Source organism: Pelobates fuscus, chromosome 6 (assembly GCF_036172605.1).
Source record: "Pelobates fuscus isolate aPelFus1 chromosome 6, aPelFus1.pri, whole genome shotgun sequence".
Lineage (NCBI taxonomy): Eukaryota > Metazoa > Chordata > Amphibia > Anura > Pelobatidae > Pelobates > Pelobates fuscus.
Genome location: NC_086322.1, coordinates 297,104,565 through 297,124,937, shown reverse-complemented (window position 1 = coordinate 297,124,937; position 20,373 = coordinate 297,104,565). Strand labels below are relative to the sequence as shown.

Below are 20,373 nucleotides of genomic sequence, written 5' to 3'. Positions count from 1 at the left end.
GGGAAGTCCCGGGTTCTGTAAATAACGCCACAAACAGCGGGAAGACCCGGGTTCTGTAAATAACGCAACAAACACGGGGGAGACCTGGGTTCTGTAAATAATGCCACAAACAGCGGGGAGACCCGGGTTCTGTAAATAACGCCACAAACAGGGGGAAGACCCGGGTTCTGTAAATAACGCCACAAACAGCGGGAAGACCCGGGTTCTGTAAATAACGCCACAAACAGCGGGAAGACCCGGGCTCTGTAAATAACACCACAAACAGCGGGAAGACCTGGGTTCTGTAAATAACGCCACAAACAGCGGGAAGACCCGGGTTCTGTAAATAACGCCACAAACAGCGGGAAGACCCGGGTTCTGTAAATAACGCCACAAGCAGCGGGAAGACCTGGGTTCTGTAAATAACGCCACAAACAGCGGGAAGACCTGGGTTCTGTAAGTAACGCCACAAACAGCGGGAAGACCTGGGTTCTGTAAATAACGCAACAAACAGCAGGAAGACCCGGGTTCTGTAAATAACGCCACAAACAGGGGGAAGACCTGGGTTCTGTAAATAACGCCACAAACAGCGGGAAGACCCGGGTTCTGTAAATAATGCCACAAACAGGGGGAAGACCCGGGTTCTGTAAATAACGCCACAAACAGCGGGAAGACCTGGGTTCTGTAAATAACGCCACAAACAGCGGGAAGACCTGGGTTCTGTAAATAACGCCACAAACAGCAGGAAGACCTGGGTTCTGTAAATAACGACACTAACAGGGGGAAGACGTTAGTTCTGTAAATAACGCCACAAACAGCGGGAAGACCCGGGTTCTGTAAATAACGCCACAAACAGCGGGAAGACCCGGGTTCTGTAAATAACGCAACAAACACGGGGGAGACCTGGGTTCTGTAAATAATGCCACAAACAGCGGGGAGACCCGGGTTCTGTAAATAACGCCACAAACAGGGGGAAGACCTGGGTTCTGTAAATAACGCCACAAACAGGGGGAAGACCTGAGTTCTGTAAATAACGCCACAAACAGCAGGAAGACCTGGGTTCTGTAAATAACGCCACAAACAGCGGGAAGACCTGGGTTCTGTAAATAACGACACAAACAGCAGGAAGACCTGGGTTCTGTAAATAACACCACAAACAGCAGGAAGACCTGGGTTCTGTAAATAACACCACAAACAGCAGGAAGACCCGGGTTCTGTAAATAACGCCACAAACAGCGGGAAGACCTGGGTTCTGTAAATAACGCCACAAACAGCGGGAAGACCTGGGTTCTGTAAATAACGCCACAAACAGGGGGAAGACCTGAGTTCTGTAAATAACGCCACAAACAGCGGGAAGACCCGGGTTCTGTAAATAACGCCACAAACAGCGGGGAGACCCGGGTTCTGTAAATAACGCCACAAACAGCGGGAAGACCTGGGTTCTGTAAATAACGCCACAAACAGCGGGATGACCTGGGTTCTGTAAATAACGCCACAAACAGCGGGAAGACCTGGGTTCTGTAAATAACGCCACAAACAGCGGGAAGACGCGGGTTCTGTAAATAACGCCACAAACAGCGGGAAGACCCGGGTTCTGTAAATAACGACACTAACAGGGGGAAGACGTGGGTTCTGTAAATAACGCCTCAAACAGCGGGAAGACCTGGGTTCTGTAAATAACGCCACAAACAGCGGGAAGACCTGGGTTCTGTAAATAACGCCACAAACAGCGGGGAGACCTGGGTTCTGTAAATAACTCCACATACAGCGGGAAGACCCGGGTTCTGTAAATAACGACACTAACAGGGGGAAGACGTGGGTTCTGTAAATAACGCCTCAAACAGCGGGAAGACCTGGGTTCTGTAAATAACGCCACAAACAGCGGGAAGACCTGGGTTCTGTAAATAACGCCACAAACAGCGGGAAGACCTGGGTTCTGTAAATAACTCCACAAACAGCGGGAAGACCTGGGTTCTGTAAATAACGCCACTAACAGCGGGAAGACGCGGGTTCTGTAAATAACGCCACAAACAGCGGGAAGACCCGGGTTCTGTAAATAACGACACTAACAGGGGGAAGACGTGGGTTCTGTAAATAACGCCTCAAACAGCGGGAAGACCTGGGTTCTGTAAATAACGCCACAAACAGCGGGAAGACCTGGGTTCTGTAAATAACGCCACAAACAGCGGGGAGACCTGGGTTCTGTAAATAACGCCACAAACAGCGGGAAGACCTGGGTTCTGTAAATAACTCCACAAACAGCGGGAAGACCTGGGTTCTGTAAATAACGCCACTAACAGCGGGAAGACGCGGGTTCTGTAAATAACGCCACAAACAGCGGGAAGACCCGGGTTCTGTAAATAACGACACTAACAGGGGGAAGACGTGGGTTCTGTAAATAACGCCTCAAACAGCGGGAAGACCTGGGTTCTGTAAATAACGCCACAAACAGCGGGAAGACCTGGGTTCTGTAAATAACTCCACAAACAGCGGGAAGACCTGGGTTCTGTAAATAACTCCACAAACAGCGGGAAGACCCGGGTTCTGTAAATAACGCCACAAACAGCGGGAAGACCTGGGTTCTGTAAATAACGACACTAACAGGGGGAAGACGTGGGTTCTGTAAATAACGCCACAAACAGCGGGAAGGCCCGTGTTCTGTAAATAACGCCACAAACAGCGGGAAGACCTGGGTTCTGTAAATAACGCCACAAACAGCGGGGAGACCCGGGTTCTGTAAATAACGCCACAAACAGCGGGAAGACCCGTGTTCTGTAAATAACGCCACAAACAGCGGGAAGACCTGGGTTCTGCAAATAACGCCACAAACAGCGGGAAGACCTGGGTTTTGTAAATAACGCCACAAACAGCGGGAAGACCTGGGTTCTGTAAATAACGCCACAAACAGCGGGAAGACCTGGGTTCTGTAAATAACGCCACAAACAGCGGGAAGACCTGGGTTTTGTAAATAACGCCACAAACAGCGGGAAGACCCGGGTTCTGTAAATAACGCCACAAACAGCGGGAAGACCTGGGTTCTGTAAATAACGCCACAAACAGCGGGGAGACCCGGGTTCTGTAAATAACGCCACAAACAGCGGGAAGACCTGGGTTCTGTATCCAGACATTTGTTGTATTACTAACAGGGTTAATCATTAACCTGGGAACTGCCAGGAATGCAAGGTGAATTTCAACTTTTAGGCTAAAATAACTGAATTGAAATAATTCTCCCAATCAGCTGGGTTTACCGTTCGGCTACGTTGGGCTTTGAATTTGAAATATCCCCCACCCCCAATTCACACTTTAGTGAATAATCCTGATTAACCGCTGTAAATAGGCCAACATGTTCTGCCTACTCACATGAATTCCCACAATACACCTCTGTCCCAAAACTATGATCGAACAAAAGAATGTCTGGTTACCCTCGAACAAAGTGTTGTAGAATAATCTGCTCCTTTTCTGAGAAGTTTTCCTGGCGTGAATGATCAATTCTCACATTCTACTGCACTATTTGTTTTGTCTTTTTTGTCATTTTTTTTCTTTCTTGTAACTGCTTTCATAGTGTGTTCTGCCAAGGCCAGACCGGGAATACAAAGCAGCCTTGAATAAAAATGTATGCAAGCCTTTTAAGCACGTACTAAGCATAAATACAAACTTATTATTGCTATGTTCCTTTTTTAATTTAAAATATTGGTCCTATTAGGTTAAAAAATACAATTATACAGAATGCAGGCACGCACAGACAACCTCACTGACACACATAAATATTGGTCTTTTCACTGGCAAATAAACAAACTTAGTACAAACAAACTCATTGGTATACATACAGAATCTCACTACAGACAAGCTCACTGACACACAGAATCTCACTACAGACCAGTTCACTGACACACCAGTGCACTACAGACAAGCTCACTGTTAGTCATGAGCTGCTGGGTATTTGAAGGTTGCTAGTACCTGGTAATGAAGGCAGTGGGAGCGGGGGGGGGGGTAAATCTGCCATTTTCTGGCCTCTTCCTGCCAGTGAAATGATGTGGTGGTGGTGGGCTGAAGTGTGTGTGGGGGCGGGGGGGATGAAGTGCAGCTGAATGGGGGGGGGGGGGCGGGGAGATATGGAGCGCGGAGGTGGATCTGGAGTGCAGGGGAGGTTAGAGTTGGAGTGCAGGATATTGGAGAGCTGCAGCGCGGGGTGGGGGATCTGGAGTGCAGGGGATGTTAGAGTTTCAGTGCGGGATATGAGAGAGCTGCTGGAGTGCAGGGGGAGATGGAGTGTGGGGAAGGGAGAACTGGAGTGCAGTGGGAGCTGGAGTCCGGGGGGAGAGCAGCTGGAGTGCAGTAGGAGATGGATTGTGGGGGGAGAGCAGCTGGAGTGCGGGAAGGACAGAAGACACTCAGAAAAGCTGCTGGGATTGTGATTGGAGAGTGGCAGTGCTCCTCGCCTCTCGGACTGCCTGTAGCTCCATCTGGCTGTCCGAGAGACACATTTACACTGCTTTCTGTTTATGGAGCAGTTCCAATCATCCTACTATGTGATGAGTGAAACTGCTTCTTGTTAGAAACCACTCTTACTCGGCTGTTGCGGGGTGATCTAGGGGTCTGGGATTCCTTCTTGGCCTCCTATAACGGTAGAACGTACTGGCAGGCCCTGTATGCCGACCTCCACCTGTTTACCGATGCAGCAGGCCCGGGAGGTTTTGGGGCCATTTTGGGCTCTCAAAGGCGCGCTGCCTCATGGCCGGTGGGTTGGCACTAGTTGGTAAAGCGGCACGTTTTATTAATCTCACGCACCCGGCCCTGGTAAACCAGACAGAAGGTGAGGGCAACTACCACGCACACACTCAGGGATCGCTACCTAGACCTCGACAGCGAAGACAACTCACTAGTCCACAGGGTAGTAGGTTCCACAACCCCTCACCCCATGGGCCCAAAACCAACAGTCGCACTGATCAGGAGCACGGGGTGCTATCCTCACCCTATAACACTTAACTGACACGCATGTCACTACTGGCCTTACCTCCTGACTAGACACCAAATTTAACCCACACAAATAGCTTGTTCGCCTTCTAAAAAAATAATACAATTGTGATATGTATTTCCTGATATATTGTCTTAAATGCTTTGTATTGCGACCAATGTGTATACCCTCAAATGTTATCACTTAATGGCATGTAAATCCTGTTAACAGCTCGTAAAAGCTGCAGACCATTCCTCTGCAGCCCTTATAAGCCTTCCCCTCTTTCCCCAGGCATTCAGCAAACGGCGTCCGGTCAGTGAAAATATGATAAAACATCGCTTTAAAAATCAAACATTCTATTACCATGTAAAGTAATTATTATTTTGACGTAATTCTAAACTGAATTATAAAATCCAAGCCAAAATAACCCTCGGGCACGTGTCTTGCTGCACAGCTGCTTAACATGCGCAGCATGCCGAAAACCCCTCAATAAAACCATACCTTGCCGGAATATACAATGTACAGCTAAAAAAAGAAATGAATTAATAAACTTGCTCCTGCGATTCCTTGCGGTGTGTGTACGCATTTCTGCATAGATTTCCATAGCGTTACGTCCCATTGAATTACCAGTGGACAAGGCAATGCATGAGGACGCACAAACCTACAGCAACAATCCGGGAGAGCCGAATCCAGACTAAATATTTATTAGTGCTGTGCGTCAGACTGTTACAGGAGATATTCTGGATTTAACCCCTTCTGAACTCTTTATTATGACAAATCTGAGACATCGCCTGCCCGGAATGGGTTAAAAGCGTTAACTTCATAGAGTTACATTAATGAACGTTTGTGTAAAGTAGACAGTTAAGTATATCACTGAAGTGGTTATGGTGCTTGGAGTTCCTAATTTACTAATCCATTTGCAATATTGCCGTAGCCCCCATGTGAATTAGGGGGGGAGCATTTAATCATTTTAATAGAAGATTTGGGAAAATGCACACAGCGATCTCCATCTTATGAATTACAGACGTGAAGTTTAGGCATTTTTTAAGAATTCCTGAAATAAATAATATACACAGCGAGTTGGTCTTCACGGCTTAAACTGAAGAGGTTAAATAGGTTCCATCGCATATCAGACAAACGAACATTTCATGATCACATACTTTTTAGTTTGGATGTTGATCCCTAAAATTTGAAACTGATGTTTAATTCCCATCAAAGTAACACTTTTGTGACCCCCCCCCCCAGTTTAAAAATGTAAAAAAACACCCGCAAATATTTTGAATGTACAAGGTCTCCCAGATATAGCAATGTGGGGTACATGATCTCCCAGATATAGCAATGCGGGGTACACACGCTCCTAGATATAGCAATGCGGGGTACATGATCTCCCAGATATAGCAATGCAGGGTACATGATCTCCCAGATATAGCAATGCGGGGTACACACGCTCCTAGATATAGCAATGCGGGGTACATGATCTCCCAGGTATAGCAATGCGGGGTACATGATCTCGCAGGTATAGCAATGCGGGGTACGCACGCTCCCAGATATAGCAATGTGGGGTACATTATCTCCCAGATATAGCAGTGCGGGGTACATGATCTCCCAGATATAGCAATGTGGGGTACAAGATCTCCCAGATATAGCAATGCGGAGTACACACGCTCCTAGATATAGTAATGCGGGGTACATGATCTCCCAGGTATAAGCAATGCGGGGTACGCATGCTCCCAGATATAGCAATGCGGGGTACATGATCTCCCAGATATAGCAATGCGGGGTACATGATCTCCCAGATATAGCAATGCGGGGTACATGGTCTCCCAGATATAGCAATGCGGGGTACATGATCTCCCAGATATAGCAATGCGGGGTACATGATCTCCCAGATATAGAAATGTGGGGTACATGATCTCCCAGATATAGCAATGCGGGGTACATAATCTCCCAGATATAGCAACGTGGTGTAGAAGATCTCCCAGATATAGCAATGCGGAGTACACACGCTCCTAGATATAGCAATGCGGGGTACATGATCTCCCAGGTATAAGCAATGCGGGGTACGCATGCTCCCAGATATAGCAATGCGGGGTACATGATCTCCCAGATATAGCAATGCGGGGTACATGATCTCCCAGATATAGCAATGCGGGGTACATGGTCTCCCAGATATAGCAATGCGGGGTACATGATCTCCCAGATATAGCAATGTGGGGTACATGGTCTCCCAGATATATCAATGCGGGATACATGATTTCCCAGATATAGCAATGCGGGATACATGATTTCCCAGATATAGCAATGCGGGGTACATGATCTCCCAGATATAGCAATGCGGGGTACATGGTCTCCCAGATATAGCAATGTGGGGTACATGGTCTCCCAGATATAGCAATGCGGGGTACATGATCTCCCAGATATAGCAATGCGGGGTACATGATCTCCCAGATATAGCAATGCGGGGTACATGGTCTCCCAGATATAGCAATGCGGGGTACATGATCTCCCAGATATAGCAATGTGGGGTACATGGTCTCCCAGATATATCAATGCGGGATACATGATTTCCCAGATATAGCAATGCGGGATACATGATTTCCCAGATATAGCAATGCGGGGTACATGATCTCCCAGATATAGCAATGCGGGGTACATGGTCTCCCAGATATAGCAATGCTGGGTACATGATCTCCCAGATATAGCAATGTGGGGTACATGGTCTCCCAGATATATCAATGCGGGATACATGATTTCCCAGATATAGCAATGCGGGATACATGATTTCCCAGATATAGCAATGCGGGGTACATGATCTCCCAGATATAGCAATGTGGGGTACATGGTCTCCCAGATATAGCAATGTGGGGTACATGGTCTCCCAGATATAGCAATGCGGGGTACATGATCTCCCAGATCTAGCAATGCGGGGTACATGATCTCCCAGATAAAGCAATGCGGGGTACATGATCTCCCTCCCAGATATAGCAATGCGGGGTACATGATCTCCCAGATATAGCAATGCGGGGTACATGATCTCTCAGATATAGCAATGCGGGGTACATGATTTCCCAGATATAGCAATGCGGGGTACATGGTCTCCCAGATATAGCAATGTGTGGTACATGATCTCCCAGATACAGCAATGCAGGGTACATAATCTCCCAGATATAGCAATGCGGGGTACATGATCTCCCAGATATATCAATGCGGGATACATGATTTCCCAGATATAGCAATGCGGGGTACATGATCTCCCAGATATAGCAATGTGGGGTACATGGTCTCCCAGATATAGCAATGCGGGGTACATGGTCTCCCAGATATAGCAATGCGGGGTACATGGTCTCCCAGGTATAGCAATGTGTGGTGCATGGTCTCCCAGGTATAGCAAGGCGGGGTACATGATCTTCCAGATATATCAATGCGGGGTACATGATTTCCCAGATATAGCAATGCGGGGTACATGATTTCCAAGATATAGCAATGCGGGGTACATGATCTCCCAGATATAGCAATGCGAGGTACATGGTCTCCCAGATATAGCAATGCGGGGTACATGATTTCCAAGATATAGCAATGTGGGGTACATGGTCTCCCAGATATAGCAATGTGGGGTACATGATCTCCCAGATATAGCAATGTGGGGTACATGGTCTCCCAGATATAGCAATGCGGGGTACATGATTTCCAAGATATAGCAATGTGGGGTACATGGTCTCCCAGATATAGCAATGTGGGGTACATGATCTCCCAGATATAGCAATGTGGGGTACATGGTCTCCCAGATATAGCAATGTGGGGTACATGGTCTCCCAGATATAGCAATGCGGGGTACATGATTTCCAAGATATAGCAATGTGGGGTACATGATCTCCCAGATATAGCAATGTGGGGTACATGGTCTCCCAGATATAGCAATGTGGGGTCATGATCTCCCAGATTTAGCAATGTGGGGTACATGGTCTCCCAGATATAGCAATGCGGGGTACATGATCTCCCAGATATATCAATGCGGGATACATGATTTCCCAGATATAGCAATGTGGGGTACATGATCTCCCAGATATAGCAATGCGGGGTACATGGTCTCCAGATATAGCAATGCTAGAAATAGGAGATCTAGCAGTTCCAGTGCAGGATCTTGTAGCCAGCGTATCCTCCTGTGTTATTTAAAAAATGCTGAAAGAGCTGTGATCTAATTAAGTAACAAATGTTTTAATTATTAGACATTCTTCCTAATTGTGTCTCTAGGGCGAATTTCTGTAAATCTGATCGCAAGAGGGAAACTGTTGAGATTTTTTTGGTGGATGTTATAAAAAGATCCCGGGGCCGAGACAATACTGCTTAGAACAGCAGGTACCGACGGTTAATCTTGGGTAAAATTATAATGGCATAAACCTAAAGTCACACGGGTCTCCTTCCTAATTAATACAAAATGGGATCATTGAAAACCCCTGAGAAAAATTACAGTATTGTAATACCAACAATTACTGGTAGAGATTAAATTTCTCCCATTCCCCCCCCCAAAAAGACAACATTTTTAGTCTAAAGCATTTTTACCGTGATATTTTTTTTGTACAAAAGTCAATAAAGAAAAAGAAAAAAAAAATAACAACTTGCGCACACACAAACAATAAATTATTACAAGCGTGTGCATACATGTAAAGTAAATTTGTGAATATGTGCATGAACTGTGTAGAGAAATTAACTCTTTCTCAAATATTGCTCACAGACATTGGCCTTGATTAATAAGCTTTCTAAACGATTATTACGGTTTCCAAAAATTCCCCATAGATTTTTTAAGGGTGACTTGTGTAGATAAATCACTTGGAAATTTTTCTAACATTATTGAATCACTTGGAAAGCATATTAAATCGAGGCCGTAGACAGATCTTTTTCACCGGTTTTCTTACCCCATCCCCTCAGGGAAACGTGACGACAAATATTAAAACACATTCTCGCAAACGGAACATTTCCAAAACACATTTTTTTGATATTTTGCTATTGGGAATATATCCTTAAAAATAAAGTATTTCACTTACTACATCTATGAGCTGAGCTATAGACAGTCCAAATCGCACAAGAACAGCGTCCGATATGTTGGCAACAGGTCGAGACCATTTGTTGTATCCGATAAAGAGTTTCTGCAGAAGTCTTTCCTCCGCGTGTGCGCGCGTCTCGGTGTGACAGCCGGCTGGGGACACAGAGAAAAATCTTCATTTATTTGGCCATCTTCATTAATTACAGCGACTCTCCAAAGAATTTCACTCATTTGATGGGTCTAATTATACTCAATAAAAACTGAACATATTAAAAAAGAGAAGTGTGTGTCTACTAGAGGGCTGTATAAACACAAAGAGACGTCTGATTAACACTTTCACAATCTTAAAGGGCAGCCATGGGGTAAAAACTCACTCCTGTTAAAAATGTACCTTCACAATTTTCCATGCCACATTGAGATTCCTAAAAATCAAGACGTGCTTATCCTGCAAAGCACTGTTTGTGCCAATCATCTCATAGGATGATTGGAATTTCTCTACACAGCGACTTCTATCATTTTACGCACATTCCTTTTCAATAAACAGTGAATTTTACACCTAAATAAAATAGCCGACTTAGTGTGAGCCGACAAGGTTTGCAGTTCGGCTGTTGGATTTCCAAATCAGTAACTGTCAAATTGACCAGCAATCGTTAATTACTACTGGTTAATTACAGCCTTTTAATATCTAACGTTCATAACTAGACAGACACAGAGAGACATATAGTCAGATATAGATAGACAGTCATAGACAGACAGACATAGAGATATAGACAGACAAACAGACATAGAGATAGACAAAAACAGACATAGATAGATAGTCAGACAGACATAAAGACAAACAAAATTAGACATACATAGACCGACAGACATACATAGACAGACATAGAGATATAGTCATATATATATAGGCATAAATAGACAGACAGGTTTTTGGAGGGGCTTGTTTGCTTGCCTCCTACCCTGTGACTATGGGCCCTGCAATAAACCTTGCCCAATACACTTTAAAAGGCTCCATTCATGTAAGTACTTTTGTACTCCATAAAGAGAGACCGATCGTTGGCCCTAATTCCCTGGAACTCTTTTGGGCATAGAACCATGTGCACGGTCGGTCAGAACTATGACTTCCAGGAAATTCCTGAATCCCTGAACCGATCTGGGTGATTTTTGGATAGGTTGTTCACCCAGATCGGGGCTGTATCTACCCTGGGGATTGCTATATCACTATATCTTTTAAGAGCTGTTCTTGCTTGACTCTCTGGAGGAAGAGAGGTTCACCCACTGGAACCTGGAGCCTTGTCGTAGTTCCAGGGTGGGTAGTAGATGGCGAGTTCCTAGCCAGGCTGTAACGCTGGACGTGGAGATTGTGGTGCTGATGGTGTCTGGTGGGGTGCTTGGAGGCCTCGGTGAGCACTAGAGATAGACAAAGACAGATGTCGGCGGAGATACCCAACCGGGGTACAGGAAGCTCTGTTACAGAGATATAGACAGACAAATAGACATAGAGATAGACAAAGACAGACAGAGATATAGGCAGATATACATAGACAGTCAGACAGACATAGAGAAAGACAGACAAAATTAGACATACATAGACCGACAGACATACATAGACAGACATAGAGATACAGTCAGATATAAATAGGCATACATAGACAGACATAAAGATATAGACAGACATAGTCACATAGAGATAGACAAAGACAGACATAACTAGACAGACATAGAGAAGGACAGAAAGAGAGACATAGACAGACATAGAGATAGAGAAAGACAGATGTAGAGATATCGACAGATGGACATAAATAGTAGAGAAAAAGAAAGACGGACATAGACAGACATAGATAAATATAGAGATGTAGACAGATATAAGTAGAAAAACATAGCCCGACAGACATACATAGATATAGAGAAAGACAGACAGATAGAATAGATAGATATCATAGCAGACAGAATATAACAGGATATTAACGCGTGTGGTTGGTTTTATAGCAGACGGAATATAACGGGATATTAACGTGTGTGGTTGGTTTTATAACAGACGGAATATAACAGGATATTAACGTGTGTGGTTGGTTTTATAGCAGACGGAATATAACGGGATATTAACGTGTGTGGTTGGTTTTATAGCAGACGGAATATAACATGATATTAACGCGTGTGGTTGGTTTTATAGCAGACGGAATATAACAGGATATTAACGTGTGTGGTTGGTTTTATAGCAGACGGAATATAACAGGATATTAACGTGTGTGTTTGGTTTTATAGCAGACGGAATATAACAGGATATTAACGTGTGTGGTTGGTTTTATAGCAGACGGAATATAACAGGATATTAACGTGTGCGGTTGGTTTTATAGCAGACGGAATATAACAGGATATTAACGTGTGTGGTTGGTTTTATAGCAGACGGAATATAACAGGATATTAACGCGTGTGGTTGGTTTTATAGCAGACGGAATATAACGGGATATGAACGTGTGTGGTTGGCTTTATAGCAGACGGACTATAACGGGATATTAACGTGTGTGGTTGGTTTTATAGCAGACGGAATATAACAGGATATTAACGTGTGTGGTTGGTTTTATAGCAGACGGAATATAACAGGATATTAACGTGTGTGGTTGGTTTTATAGCAGACGGAATATAACAGGATATTAACGTGTGTGGTTGGTTTTATAGCAGACGGAATATAACAGGATATTAACGTGTGTGGTTGGTTTTATAGCAGACGGAATATAACAGGATATTAACGTGTGCGGTTGGTTTTATAGCAGACGGAATATAACAGGATATTAACGTGTGTGGTTGGTTTTATAGCAGACGGAATGTAACAGGATATTAACGTGTGTGGTTGGTTTTATAGCAGACGGAATATAACAGGATATTAACGTGTGTGGTTGGTTTTATAGCAGACGGAATATAACAGGATATTAACGTGTGTGGTTGGTTTTTATAGCAGACGGAATATAACGGGATATTAACGTGTGTGGTTGGTTTTATAGCAGACGGAATATGACAGGATATTAACGTGTGCGGTTGGTTTTATGGCAGACGGAATATAACAGGATATTAACGTGTGTGGTTGGTTTTATAGCAGACGGAATGTAACAGGATATTAATGTGTGTGGTTGGTTTTATAGCAGACGGAATATAACAGGATATTAACGTGTGTAGTTGGTTTTATAGCAGACGGAATATAACAGGATATTAACGTGTGTGGTTGGTTTTATAGCAGACGGAATATAACGGGATATTAACGTGTGTGGTTGGTTTTATAGCAGACGGAAGATAACGGGGTATTAACGTGTGCGGTTGGTTTTATAGCAGACGGAATATAACAGGATATTAACGTGTGTGGTTGGTTTTATGGCAGACGGAATATAACAGGATATTAACGTGTGTGGTTGGTTTTATAGCAGACGGAATATAACAGGATATTAACGTGTGTGGTTGGTTTTATAGCAGACGGAATATAACAGGATATTAACGTGTGTGGTTGGTTTTATAGCAGACGGAATATAACAGGATATTAACGTGTGTGGTTGGTTTTATAGCAGACGGAATATAACAGGATATTAACGTATGTGGTTGGTTTTATAGCAGACGGAATATAACAGGATATTAACGTGTGTGGTTGGTTTTATAGCAGACGGAATGTAACGGGATATTAACGTGTGTGGTTGGTTTTATAGCAGACGGAATATAACAGGATATTAACGTATGTGGTTGGTTTTATAGCAGACGGAATATAACAGGATATTAACGTGTGTGGTTGGTTTTATAGCAGACGGAATGTAACGGGATATTAACGTGTGTGGTTGGTTTTATAGCAGACGGAATATAACAGGATATTAACGTGTGTGGTTGGTTTTATAGCAGACGGAATATAACAGGATATTAACGTGTGCGGTTGGTTTTATAGCAGACGGAATATAACAGGATATTAACGTGTGCGGTTGGTTTTATAGCAGACGGAATATAACAGGATATTAACGTGTGTGGTTGTTTTTTTAGCGACGGAATATAACAGGATATTAACGTGTGCGGTTGGTTTTATAGCAGACGGAATATAACGGGATATTAACGTGTGTGGTTGATTTTATAGCAGATTAAATATAACAGGATATTAGTGTGTATTTTTGGTTAGGGTGTGTGAAAGCGATCATCTACAGCTGCGTGGCAAACAGGTAGGTCCTTACTTCTGTTCTATAGCCCGTCAAGGTAAGTATTCACAGCAGATGATTCAGTCTAATTTGTCAAGTTTGTTTTTCGGCAGACAGAACGCTAAGGATTGTGGGTTTATGAAAGGCGTACGGAGGGAATGGTGACTGTGTAATGGTACCTTTGTATGAACTAATTATAAAATTAATTATATGGAATATTTCCAACTGCAATTATACTCCACAACCCAGGATAATGAGCAGTGGGCAGCACGCCGCGGAAACACAGATAATAGCAGGTATTAGCAATGGGTAACTACCACGCACAACATAGAAATATTTACTGTTCAATGAGAAATAGCAGCTGTGTATGAAATCAGTGGGTCACGAAGTAAACAATGTGTTTTAACTGCAGGAGTTCTGGAATTAGAGAGCGTGGGAACGCTGTGGCACAAGACACTGATTATATAATGCTAGGGTACAAACCATGGATGTCATGCCGTGTTACAGGCCTCCTATGATGTCATGCTGTGTTACAGGCCTCCTATGATGTCATGCTGTGTTACAGGCCTCCTATGATGTCATGCCATGTTACAGGCCACTGATGATGTCATGCCGTGTTACAGGCCACCGATGATGTCATGCCGTGTTACAAGCCACCGATGATGTCATGCCGTGTTACAGGCCACCGATGGTGTCATGCCATGTTACAAGTCTCCGATGATGTCATGCTGTGTTAAAGGCCATGATGATGTCATGCCGTGTTACAGGACACCGATCATGTCATGCCGTGTTACAGGACACCGACGATGTCATGCCGTGTTACAGGACACCGACGATGTCATGACATGTTACAGGCCTCCGACGATGTCATGCCGTGTTACAGGACACCGATGATGTCATGCCACGTTACAGGCCACTGATGTCATGCCGCGTTACAGGCCACAGATGATGTCGTGCAGTGTTACAGGCCACTGATGATGTCATGCCATGTTACAGGCCTCTGATGATGTCATGCCGTGTTACAGGCCATTGATGATGTCATGACGTGTTACAGGCCACTGATGATGTTGTGCCGTGTTACAGGCCTCTGATGATGTCATGCCCTGCTACAAGCCACTGATGATGTCATGCCTTGTTAAAGGCCACTGATGTCATGCCGCGTTGCAGGACATTGATTATGTCATGCCCTGCTATAGGCCACTGATGTCATGCCACGTTACAGGCCACTGATGTCATGCCGCGTTACAGGCCACAGATGATGTCGTGCAGTGTTACAGGCCACTGATGATGTCATGCCATGTTACAGGCCTCTGATGATGTCATGCCGTGTTACAGGCCATTGATGATGTCATGACATGTTACAGGCCACTGATGATGTTGTGCCGTGTTACAGGCCTCTGATGATGTCATGCCCTGCTACAAGCCACTGATGATGTCATGCCTTGTTAAAGGCCACTGATGTCATGCCGCGTTGCAGGGCATTGATTATGTCATGCCCTGCTATAGGCCACTGAGGATGTCATGCCGTGTTACAGGCCATTGATGATGTCATGACGCGTTACAGGCCACAGATGATGTCGTGCAGTGTTACAGGCCACTGATGATGTCATGCCATGTTACAGGCCTCTGATGATGTCATGCCGTGTTACAGGCCATTGATGATGTCATGACATGTTACAGGCCACTGATGATGTTGTGCCGCGTTACAGGCCTCTGATGATGTCATGCCCTGCTACAAGCCACTGATGATGTCATGCCTTGTTAAAGGCCACTGATGTCATGCCGCGTTGCAGGACATTGATTATGTCATGCCCTGCTATAGGCCACTGATGTCATGCCGCGTTGCAGTCCGAATGGCCCCATATACAGCCGAATGGTCTAGCTCCATTCAGTTCTGGGCTGTTTGGACTTGCATAAATAAAACATAAAACCAATGCTTAGTATGCTCAGTGGGATTTTTGTTAAGGTATGGTCACTTGGTGGCATTTAGGCAGAGTTGGTAGAATAATGGATTAAACCTTGTATTGTGAAACAGAATAGATGTGTGATTTGGGGGTTCAAAGCCTGTATAACAGTCCAGATAGGCTTAAAGGGGCACTAAAGGTACCCAGACACTTCATCGCAATGTCCTTCTTGTTTTAACCCAGCATTTCTTTGCAGGACTGTCACTCAGACAGGCACTTAAGGAGCTTCCAACTAAATAGCCAAGTGAAACCTGCATTTCTATCAGATGGTTTGTTTTACTGCCCACTAGCCTCCCAATGCGGTAGGAAAGCATTGGATTTGCTGAGATTATCAATCTCGATGATCTCAGCCTCATCGAGGGGGCGGGGCCAGCTGCAGGGAGTAGCACGGTGTGGGAATTTGTTTTACCCCTTATGGAGGGTGTGGGCATCACCTCAATAATGACTAAGGCTCTATAATGTAAGGATTACACATTTATATTCCTAACGTGCTAGTGTTCTTTTAAAGGGGCACTGTAGGCATTTCAACTTGACTTAATATTGATTGTATATACAATATAAAAATATCATAAAATTAAGTAAAATATAACAAATAAAAAAATATATTTACATTTCAAAAAATTAAATAATATTTCAAGTTTATCCAAAATATTAAATAATTTGAAAAAAAATATTTAATCAGGCTTAAATTGGTTATACTACCCGGAGTCCCCTGGCGCTGTCCCTCCATTTGCTGTTAAACCATTCCATCTCATTGACGTGGTTAGGGTGCCTGAAATCCCCTGGCGCTGTCTCTCGATGCAGTGTCAAACCATTCCATCTAATTGAAGTGGTTATGGTACCCAGAGGCCCCTGGAGCTGTCCCTCCATTCACTGTGTAACCATTCCATCTCAATGAAGTGGTTATAGTACCCGGAGTCCTCTGGCGCTATCTCTCCATTCCATCGATGGGCTGCAGCGGACTCTCATTTAGCATGAAAAAACTGTTTAACCTACACAGTCCTTTTAAACCCTGACACAGACTGGGAGTTCTATAAAACGAGACTCTGGGTTAAAGTTCTAAAGGTGCAGCCATTACCATGGAAACCAGCAGAATATTTCTGCTAATTGGTCTGTTGCTGGAGCAGTCACCATGGAAACCAGTAGAATGATGCTGCCGATTTGCTCCACTTTGAGTGGTTTGCCCCAGACCTGTTGTTTGTGTAGACACCCAGGATATCAGCATGGGGGGTAAATCATACACATTCTCCGCACGTTCTAAGACGTTGTTTGTGGGAATTCTTTTCCATCAATAATGGAGATAGCAGAGATTTCTGCATAGCAACTACTAATATCATTTCTATAGTAATCACACAATGCTGCTACCGCGTCAAGGACAACGCTGGAAGATGCAATACATAGTCATGAGGATTACAGGCGCTTAACAGCCAAACATCCCATGATCGACACAATCTTTGCAGAGTCATCCACTTGTATAATCTTTATTGAACAGGATCGAGGGGGCTGGGGTCTGCGTGACAAGCTGTCAATGGCTGGGGGCTGAGTGGGTTTATCACAGTACTGATAAATCGCAAGCAAAACTTTTATTGATGAATAACATCAACTCAACACAGACATCAACGAGTTTCACTAAAACACTAATGTTCTTTCCCAATTTTCGTAAACTTCAAGTCATGATAAGTTTAATGTCATTAAACCATTATTTCATGGCATTTAATGATAAGTTTAATGCCGTTTAACTGTTAAAGGTAGATTTTGCTTTCGTTAATTTTCGCAAGATACCTCTGGAAATTAATTTTATTATTTACCACCTTATAAACTTTGGAAAGATAAAAAGGTTAACTTAAGCGTGCTGGAAATATTGAAAATATAACAGAATCTTCAACTGGGGCAATAACCACTGAGCTATCGCACCAGCCTGTCCATCCAATTTTCTAATTTTCCAAAAGATAAGCCTGGCACAAAATTCCCCATGTACCCTGCGTTTCCTGTAAAGCCTGGCACAGAATGCCCCGTTTACCCTCCGTTTATAGTAGAGCCTGGTGCAGAATGCCACGTTTACCCTGCGTTTCCTGTAAAGCCTGGCACAGAATGCCCCTTTTACTCTGCGTTTCCTGTAAAGCCTGGCACAGAATGCCCTGCTTACCCTGCGTTTATAGCAAATAGTACATTCCCTACAAAAGTTAAAAGAACACTCCAAGCACAAAAAGCTATACAGCACAATGTAGTGGTTTTGGTGCAAGTAGTACCCTGACATCGACTCATTGTAAGTAGTCAAACCAGTTTAGAACGTTTTTATCTGGGCCTCTCGGGTGCTGCTCCCCACCTCCACTATTTCACGTACAGAGCCGGACGCTCTCTGTCTTTGCCAGAATCACTGATAGATAGGGGTTTATATACAGAAAACAGACAGAGACACAGAGAGTAGGATAAAAGACAGAGACACAGAGAGTATGAGAAAACAGGAGAAAACAGACAGAGACACAGAGAGTAGGAGAAAACAGGAGAAAACAGACAGACACAGAGAGTAGGAGAAACAGGAGAAAACAGACAGAGACACAGGAGAAACAGACAGACAGAGAGTAGGAGAAAACAGGAGAAAACAGACAGAGACACAGAGAGTATGAGAAAAGCGGAGAAAACAGACAGACACAGAGAGTAGGAGAAACAGGAGAAATCAAACAGAGACACAGAGAGTAGGGGAAAAGAGGAGAAACAGACAGAGACACAGAGAGTAGGAGAAAAGAGGAGAAAACAGACAGACACAGAAAGTAGGAGAAAACAGGAAAAAACAGACAGACACAGAGAGTAGGAGAAACAGGAGAAAACAGACAGAGACACAGAGAGTAGGGGAAAAGACGAGAAAACAGACACAGAGAGTAGGTGAAAACAGGAGAAAACAGACAGAGACACAGAGAGTAGGGAAAAAGAGGAGAAACAGACACAGAGGGTGGAGGAAAACAGAAAACAGACAGAAACACAGAGGGTGAAAGAAATCACAAGGAAATAGACAGAGACAGAGGGTAAGATAAAACAGGAGAAACTAGATGTCATTCTTCAAAAATGTCTTGCTCTTCCTCTCACTAAAATTTTCAATCTATTCCTTTCTTCTGACACATTTCCTTAACCCTTCAAGCATGCAACCACAACGCCAATTCTGAAAAAGCCCAACCTTGACCCCAACTCCCCATCCAACTACCGCGCTATATCGCTACTGCCATTTGCCTCCAAGATCCTTGAGAAAGTTGTGCATACGAGATTGACCGACTTCCTCGAATCCAACTCTCTGCTAGACCCGCTTCAGTCTGGATTCCGCACTTGTCAATCTGTTAAAACAGCTGTGACCAAAGTATCCAACGATTTAATTGCTGCTAAATCTCGCAGCCATTACTCTATCCTAATTCTCCTTGATCTTTCTGTTGTCTTTGACACTGTTGATCATCAACAGCTTCTTCTCATTCTCCATAATCTCAGTCTACGAGATACTGCTCTCTAGTGGTGCTCCTCCTACCTCTCCCAGCGCTTTTTCAGTGTTTCTTTTTCTTTGCCTCTTCTCCCCAACTCCTCTCTGTTGGCATTCCCCAAGGTTCTGCCCTTGGTCCCCTATCGTTCTCAGTCTACACTGCCTCCCTTGGTAAACTCATCAGCTCCTTTGGCTTCCATTATCATTTATATGCAGATCTTGACTCGTGTCTCTGACTGCCTCTCCGGGATTTCCAACTAGTTGGCTGCTCACTTCCTTGAGCTTGATGCATAATGCTGCTCCAACCTACCTATCCTCTCTAATACACAAGTATGACCTGTCGATGCCCCTGTGCTCTGCCGAAGACCTATCCTCTGTCCGTACTCCCACATCTGATACTCACCTCCAAGACTTCTCCAGCGCTGCACCTTCCTTTCTCCGTTAGACTTTCACCCAGTCTCCACTCCTTCAAAAAATCTTTAAGAACTCACTTCTTCAGAAAAGCATATCATTTAAACTGTTAGCGGGTTTTTATCCGGTCCCCCCCACCCCATGACTCTTCTCCTGCAACTGTCAAAAATAACCTAGTAAGCCCTCAGTGAATACTTTTCTAGCACCCTATTTTATTACCCCTACTTCTACCCTTTGTGTCACTATACCCCACTCCCTCTCGCACTATACCCCACTCCTTCTCATTGAGCAGGGCCCTCAACAGAAACCTGTTCCTATGCATCCATTTGTCTGGTTACAATTACATGTCTGTTAGTCCACCCACTGTACAGTGCTAGGGAATTTGCTGGTGCTATATA

The 20,373-nt window shown here is 44.2% G+C and overlaps 1 protein-coding gene across 1 annotated transcript in view; it reads right to left on the bottom strand.

The window, feature by feature from the left end:
• Positions 1 to 20,373, bottom strand: part of CHRNA4 (cholinergic receptor nicotinic alpha 4 subunit) — a 57,847-nt gene that overhangs the window by 33,651 nt on the left and 3,823 nt on the right. The window contains exon 2 of the mRNA XM_063459562.1: positions 9,976 to 10,127. Coding sequence (XP_063315632.1) covers positions 9,976 to 10,127 — 152 coding nt within the window. The remainder of the gene's footprint in view (positions 1 to 9,975; positions 10,128 to 20,373) is intronic.